At 44.5% G+C, this 8,432-nt stretch overlaps 1 protein-coding gene across 1 annotated transcript; it reads left to right on the top strand.

Moving 5' to 3' along the window:
* Positions 1-228: 228 nt before the first annotated feature.
* LOC131252166 (PHD finger protein MALE MEIOCYTE DEATH 1) lies at positions 229-4,483 on the top strand. The gene is made up of 3 exons (XM_058253031.1): positions 229-798; positions 2,359-2,602; positions 2,920-4,483. The coding sequence occupies exons 1-3, from the start codon at positions 507-509 to the stop codon at positions 4,415-4,417; spliced, it is 2,034 nt and encodes a 677-aa protein (XP_058109014.1). The 5' UTR covers positions 229-506; the 3' UTR covers positions 4,418-4,483.
* Positions 4,484-8,432: the final 3,949 nt, after the last annotated feature.

The raw sequence follows: 8,432 nt of genomic DNA, 5'->3' as shown, positions 1-8,432 counted from the left end.
ACTAAAATGAGCTGAAAAAATGGATGGACGGCGTGGATAAACCACATACATTCACGGTGGACCCAACTGAGTTTAGTGTACTGAATACGCAATCCGATTGTCCAGATGAACCACATTGCAAGGTCCCCGCACGTGCACCGCTGGTTCTTGCAAATACTTGCACGGAAGCATAACAGCTTAACTAACTCAGACAGAAGGACTTCAAAATTACGAAAATATCCTCTACTCTTCCCCGAAACCTCAGGGGCGACGCCAATCCTCCAGAGGGCATTTCCGTCATTTGAGCCCAATTTGAACAAAAGGGCGCGCAGTGTTAAGATGACCTGCTCGAAGTTCCTGCAACTAATTCCCAATTCCAGAAATAGCCCCAAAGAAACACCAGAATCTCATCTCTCTCTCTCTCTCTCTCTCTCTCTCTCTCTCTCTCTCTCTCTCTCTCTCTCTCTGTATGAGAAAGATCCAAGAAGGAGCTTCAGGGAGCCGGAAGAACCACGGAGCTCTATCTCATGTCTACCATCTTCGATGCCTGCAAGAAGCGCAAACGGCAGATCAAGGCCTATGCATTCCATGCGTTTGCAGACCCTGGCTGCCCAGTCGACTACTCAGGCCCGTTCCGCGACAATATCCGATCATTCCTCCGGGAATGCGCTGAGATTGAGGACTACAATGTCGAAGGGATGCCGACCTGGTGCACGCTGCTCGTCAATGAGGGCAGCGGTGTCGTTGTCCCTCTCTATTTCATCGAAGAAAATGTCAAGCACTCAAGACGCCCGTTCTGCGATTTCTGCCGTTGCGTCGGTAAGGAATTGCTGATTTAGATTTGTTGCGTTTGATTGGAATTGGATTTTTTCTTGAATTGGAATTTGCTGGATTTGGGTTTCGAATTGGGGATTTGGGTTAGAATAATGAATTTTGAGAATCATGATAAATTCTTTTTGGCATCTGTCATTGTAAACCTAACTGGATTTCTTGTGAGAAGTGATGAATGGGCTCTGTGTTGATTTTCCCCCCCTGCATTTCTAACCTTGACCTGTATTGGGAATTGGACTTGTGTGGGATTCTTTCAGACGTTGTGATGTAACCCAGATTGTGTTTGTTAAAAAAACCTTTTGGATTTGGGTGGGATTCTTTTCAGCAACGAATTTCAGTTGTTGGGTGATTTTTTGCCATTTCTAACCCTGAATTGGTTTTCTGAATTGGGGATGGGATCATGAAGAAATCCTTTTGATTCAAGTAGTTTTCGCAAACTGGGTTGTGGAGTGGTTTTTCTGGCATTTCTATTCTTCAATCAGTCTTTTCAGTGACTTCCTGTAAGCCAAATCCGGATTTCTATTTTCTATATATTTATAGTTCTGAATTGGGTTTTGTAGGGAAACTTCTGCATGATTCATAACCCGAATTTGATGTCTAACCAATTGGAATCTGGTTTTCTATCCTGAATTGGGAATTTGATTTAGCGAAGTTGTAATCCAAACCGGGTTCTGTCATTTCCATCGTTCTAGCCCTGAATTGGGTCTGGAAGGGGTTCATTTCAGCAATCTGTTGAAACCCAAACAATCCTTCTTGCTGGAAATGATTTTTCTTGAATTCTACGTGGATTTTCTATTCCTTAATTGGAATCCTGAATTGGGGATTGGACTGTGGAGTGATCCTTTTGAGTGAATAATCTGGACTGCAGAGTGATCCTTTTGAGTGAAAATAGCAATCCAAACCGGGTTTTGTGATGTACGTCCTTTTGAATTGGGTTTAGATGGCTTCATTCGATTAATAATACAAAATCAGAATCACTTTTCTTCCTGAAAGTAGTTTCGGTGAATCGGATTTCAGTGTTTTTCTGGCATTTATACTCTTGATTTAGTGTCTTTTCAGTGACTTGTTGCGAGCCCAATACGGATTTCTAATTTAGATATTTTCCATCTCTGAATTGTGTTTTAGAGGGAATTTGCGTGATTCACCGTAACCTGAGCTGAATTCTTAATGGAAAGTATTCCTGAATCATAGTCCTGAATTGGATTCTGTGATTTGTTTTGTTTCTAGCCCTGAATTGGCTTTGGACAGGATTTGTTTCAATCTATCGGAACCCAAATCATACTTCTCACGGAAGTGATTTTGTTTAAATTCTAGACAGAGTTTGTACATTTCATCACAAAAGCAAATTGGGTTGCTGGCCGGAGTCTTAATCTGGGCAGGATTGTTCTGATTGTTTTGATGATTGAATTGCGAAATGCGTTGATTTTGGACTAGGTGGTGTGTCTGGTTGGACCAAATATCATGTTATTTCATGATATTTGGTGCAACCAAACACACCCTTAAGTAGCTGTACTTTATTTATGTTGGAATTTCATGTTTTGTTTGTAGGTTGGAGACATCATTTCGTGTCCAAACGGCGATATCATATCATGATTCCGTCTGACAGCGAGTGGGATAAGCCTCTCAGTGATAGGATTTTCAGTCTCCAAAACCATCTTCTGCACGGATTGATTCACTGCAACGGTTTCGGTCACCTGCTCTGCATCAATGGCCATGAAGGCAGATCGAAATACATCCGAGGAAGAGAGATCATGGATCTGTGGGATCGGATCTGCACGACACTCCGGACCCGGTGAGAAAAAGAACTGTAGTTCAGCTCAACTTTACTTATATGGGATGCGGTGCGCGTGAGTGGGGCCAACTCCAAAGATGCCCTGGCCCAAAAATAGGCTGGTCCACTCATCCTGTTGGCTACAAGCCAATGCGGGAAATAGCCGCTTAGAGAAAAGATCAAATTGCCCCATATTCAACTTAAATGTGCAGCCCACCTGATAAACCATCCTGATTTTTGGGCCAGGCATGAATGGCCTGCCATGTTGAACTACCTTGGCGAATTTCTCCTTATCATAATTCGATCGGTGGGTTTGAATTTTTGGGTACTTGTTGCAGGAAAGTGACGGTCGAGGACATATCAACGAAAAGTTCCATGGAGCTGCGGCTACTCTGTGGTGTGGCCTACGGCCAGCCATGGTTCGGAAGGTGGGGCTATAAGTTCTGCCATGGAACCTTCGGAGTGACAGAACATAATTACCAGCAGGCCATTGAGATCCTCAGCTCACTCGATCTTGACAGAGTCATCGAAGATTTCAAAGAGGTGGGCCGGGCAAGAGAGATGGAACGGATCATCCTCAGCTATCAGAAGGCGAGCAAGGCCCATCTAGAAACCATCCGTGACCTCCTCCTATGCATGCTCGAGCTCAAATCCCACCTCCCATTAAAGAACAACACCACAACTACCACGGTTGCTACTACAGCTCGGAAAACCCCAGCGGGCCCCAAGGCTGGGGCGCCCAAGCAGAGCAAGCCAGCAGCACGGGAGAAGAAGAACTGCATCGATTTCAGCACAGTAGCAGCCAGCCTGATGAGCCGATGGTCCATCCGGCGATTAGAACTCACTGCCCAGGTGATAGTCGATGCGCTAAAAGAGAATAGATCAGGCGGCCACAGTGGGGCCCACGTGTGGATGACACGTCAGGACGTCCGCGACGCAGCCAGGCTCCACATAGGTGACACGGGCCTGATCGACTTTGTGCTCAAGTCCCTCGGCAACTGCATCGTCGGGGACTGCGTCGTCGTCCGAGCCGCCAACCCAACCACACGGGTGCTCCAGTACACAGTCAAGGACACCACGACCAGCAATGGCGCAGCTGCCACAGAACCTGTTGCCAAGCTAGACAAACCAGCACTGGGCCCCGCCGAGAGGATGGACATAAACCGGGACATGTTGCACGTGTACAAGCATGTGCTAGAGCACTACCCAGCCGAGGCATGGGAGCCAATGCGGCTAGCCGGACGTGCAATCCTCCATAGCAAGCACTTTGTGAAGGCGTGGCCATTCCAGGATGCTGATGACGAGATGCTGCGGTTCATGTGCAAGCTGATGCCCTCAGCTGGGGAGGAGGCTGAGGAGCTGACGCAGCCGCTTCCGCCGCCCGTGCTGGTAGTGGTCCCGCCGCATGCGACGGTGGGAGAGCTGCGGGCGGCGGGGGAGCAGGCCTTCCGGGACACGTACTGCATCCTGGAACGGTTCGAGGCGGCCGCGGTGGAGGGATTGGAAGGCGACGAAGAGGAGCTTCTGTTCGCTGTGGCCCAGTCCGGGGCGACTGTGTGGCTGAGAGGGAGTGGCGTGGACCTGAGGTGCAAGCTGAGGTATGAGGGTGGGGCCGATAACTGGACGGTGGATTGCACGTGCGGGGCGCGGGATGACGATGGGGAGCGGATGGTGGCGTGTGACATATGCGAGGTGTGGCAGCACACGAGGTGTGGCGGCATCGACGATGCAGCCGCTGTGCCGCCGCTGTTCGTGTGCGCGCGGTGCGGGAGCATGCTCGCTCCGCATGGCCATGAGATCCTCGGCAAGGTGGCGCTGCCGCCGGAGTACACGTGAGAGGGGTGCCGTGTGCCACATGTGGGGTGGCAGGTGTGCATGTGTTGGTGTAATGGTTTTTTTTTTTTCTTTCTTTCTTTTTCCAGTGGGTGACATGAGTGCGTCTACTGATTTTTTTTTGTTTTTTTTTTACCATCAAATTTTTTTCTCCCAAACTGAATAAACCTTCTTCAAGGGCATTTTCTGACTTTATTTGTTGACCATTGTATCCCTGACAAGCTAATAAAATTTGAGGATTTTTTTTTCTGTTGTCATTTCGTGAATTGATGGGAAGAGGGCCTATGAGTGGGGCTCTTAGAAAAATGATGGGAGTTTTTAAGTCACCTGGAAGGCAGGCTTACAGTGGGCCAGGTTGTCCTGGCGGGCTTCGGGTGCTGCCTGATGTGTGTTGGAATGGGGGCGTTGGAGGAGGCCTAAAAGATAAAGAAGAAGAAGATTCAAAAGATTATATGGACGGAGGCAGTGAGAAAAGACTTGATGACATATAATATAACATAAAGTAAATAAGCTTCACCTATCTTATGTTAATTAATTGGGATAAGGCCTGGATTATGTTGATGATGATCATCATGTTAGGAAATAACTTCTCAAAGCGATTTCCTTGAACCAATGGTAATGGAAGTGGAGGCTCGATTGTTAGATCTTGCCTGATGCATCTCACGTCACTGGAAGATGAGTTATGCCGCTTTCACTAGCCTAAGAAGATGTCTACGGAAACACTCTTTTTCAAACTAGATCTACATTGTAAATCGTGTGGTTGTGATGGAACTTGACTTCCCTCTCGCAATACCTCTCTACACTCTAGAGATTTGTGCTTGAGATTATGTGTATTTTGGTTGTAGGTTCCTGCCGATTATACAAGGATACTGCCATAAATATCTCTAATAGCAGGAGATGAACAGTTCTAGAACTTCTAGACTAAAGGCTGCCTGAGAAGATTAAAGTTTGCTTGGGAAGATGAATAGTTCCGAAACTGCTAGAGCCTATGTCTCTATCTTCCAATTGGTGGAGCCTACTTGGACGACTCACCTAACCGTTACATCTACCACTCGGACTAGTCGGGCATCAACCCAATTAATGACCAAAACTAAAGCTCGTTAGAAGTCCTCATACTACAAAATATAGTGTGCAACCAGTGAAGCACATAACCTTGAGAGAACAAGTATGTTAAGTTTCCGTCAACAATCACAATGTATCTTATCTTCGGTAACATTAACCTACCCCTGGCTCGCCTTGGTTACACCAATAAAGGATACTCTCTAACCTCTCATGGGTACTCATAACCCGAGTGATTGTCCATTTATTTTATTTGCACCCATGAGTTCAGACATGCTGAGGGACACGTTGGCCGGCCATGAACTCATCTTGCTCGCGCACGTTAATATGTCACATAAAAATGTGAGATGTAAAATTAGACGGTCTTCCCGCAGTGCTCATACTTACCCATCTTAGCTCAACCACTTTTTAAGACACACTTCATTATACCCTTTCTTTTATGGTCTATGGAAACGAGCTAGAATAACAACATCAAGCCTCCATTTCAAAGCATAGCCCGCAATCATAAGGGCACAAGGGTCACCTACACACTGGTTTTCTCACATGGAGGAGAAACTCAGATCTATTCTCTATCCACAGTAGGTATTTTCAATTGTCTTTAGCAAGTGTTTTATGAAAAGCATGTTATGGTGGAGCTCCTTAGGAGTATGTCAGCCTCTACACCATACAAATCTTAACTTAGCTGCCATCCAGGCACTTAGTCTTAGCCACTCAACTCAATCACTTTCATAAGCTCTTAGATGAAGTCTCACATCTGTCTTATTCATGCTGCATGACACTAGTGGGAATGACCATTGAGAATATGGATAGTGTGGTTGATTGGTGATACAGGTAAGTAAATGACAATCTTTTACGTATACAAATATGTTACTCCAACGTCTTCTTAATACAATGTACAAATCATATGGACTACCTCTTGTTTGGCACAAGTATCTGATGCGACATAGACCTCCTGGTTACGTCTGTTTCCTATATATCTATTCTGATTCAACAGTTTGTAAGTTCATAAGTCATCTACTGCCATGTCTTGCAATGTCTTGCGTACGATGTCGTTTTTAATTGACTCATCCTTTTTTCCATGTCTTGCATATAGGTGGGAGGAACTCTTGTAGTACTGCTTCTGGGGGATTTGATCATCTTATCTATAATATCCGACTTTAAAAGGTATGGGTTGTACATACTAATACTTAAGCACACATCTCATTTTCTTGAAAGAACTGTATTACCAATTCATAATCTTAATATAATAGGGAATCGGAACTGTTAATTTCACCTATGTATGCGATCTAATATTCATGTCGTGATCCCATCGATCCAAAAGTTATTTGATCTAACGGCACTACATTTACAGTTGTAGATATTATTTAAAGACGTTTTGTAATATATTTCACATACATCATGATCTCTTTTTCGGCTAGATTTGATAATTTAAAAATTAATGTGTTATATATATTTTAATAATGTGATTTGTATAATAATATATGGCTGATTGAGAAGCCAATGACAATGAAATTTTCCTAGGTTTGTGGCTTATCCATGAGAACACCCAGACTTGAAACCGTTGGTGTGTTACACCAACATCTGGAGCTATATTCCATGAAATTTTGAATTTGGATGTATCACGTTACTTGATGTGACTGTGAATGATCACTTCATGAGACCAATTTTTTTACAAACCTTTTCAATTTTATATGGGTAGAGTAAGAGGGATGTAAGTTATCCGTTTCATGGGCCATCCATAGATTATAGGGTTATTGAAACTAGATCAAACCCAACCGTTGGATTGACTAAATGGCATATTAGTGGGGCCTGCAATAGTTGTGGTTGTGTAACATGATTGAGCTGGCACACCCAATCACATGTATTGCGTGGTGTGAGTCGATTTAAGTATGGATAACTCAAAGCAGTAGAGATTTTAAGAGAAAACGAGTTGTTGGTGTATGGGCATTAGAACTCTTTAAATTCTCTGTATATGAGAGTCTCTACCCCCTTTCACACTAAACTAGTAAAATACAAGCCTCCCATCTGCTATCGCTGCAAGGGATAGAAGAAGTAGGAAGATCACATTCATTCAAACAGTTTTGAGTACCATGAATCCAAGTACGTCTTTGCTCGAAATTCCGTGTGGATTAATTCATATGATCCAATGGACTCGAGGTTCTCCATCAATAAGGCAGATGATCATGTGGGAATATCATCAAGGGTTCAAAGAATTGCTGAAGATCACATTCATTTAAACAATTTCAAGTACCATGAATCCAGGTACGTCTTTGATTGAAATTCTTTATCGATTAATTCATTGTGTGGATAAGGAATTATTGGATCTTGATGTTTCGTCATATAGATAATGGCTCATGTGCCTTTTTGGCACAAGCGTGCTCCGCTGTTGGTGATCCTGATCGTTGATCTGAAGAACCCCCATCATGGATTGGGGATGCACCAAAACTTGTCCAAATTGAAAGATCCTAACGCCCTTGATTGTTATCATATGGATAGTTGAGAAGTACAACAATGGTCTGGATGCTCGGATATTCCAGAACATGTGATGCGTAGGAGCCCAACCTGTGGTGCAGATCCAGCGGGCTTCATTCTCCGTCAACTGTGAAGCTCCAGTAGACCATAACCTGCCAGGTATGATCATATACACCCAGGTTATTGTGTGGAATGGACCAGACACGATGGGTTGCCAAACATGGGTGGGGAAGGATCCTTGCATGGGTCTATGCAAACCACCATGTAGCTCAGACCACCTCCCAAACAGGACAGGCAGGTGATTCCACAACATGGGTTTGTGCAAACCACCATCCAAACATGACCTGCTGCTGATTTTGTAGCATGTGTTTTGTGATCCCAAGCCATTCAAACATTGACCTTGTTAAACCCAAGCCACCTAACCCTTGTGCAATTCCATGACAAGAACTGACAAAGTACAATCATGTGGTTTTTATAAACCCATCCC

Source organism: Magnolia sinica, chromosome 7, assembly GCF_029962835.1.
Source record: "Magnolia sinica isolate HGM2019 chromosome 7, MsV1, whole genome shotgun sequence".
NCBI classification, from domain to species: Eukaryota; Viridiplantae; Streptophyta; class Magnoliopsida; order Magnoliales; family Magnoliaceae; genus Magnolia; species Magnolia sinica.
This window is presented reverse-complemented; position numbering and strand designations above follow the sequence as displayed.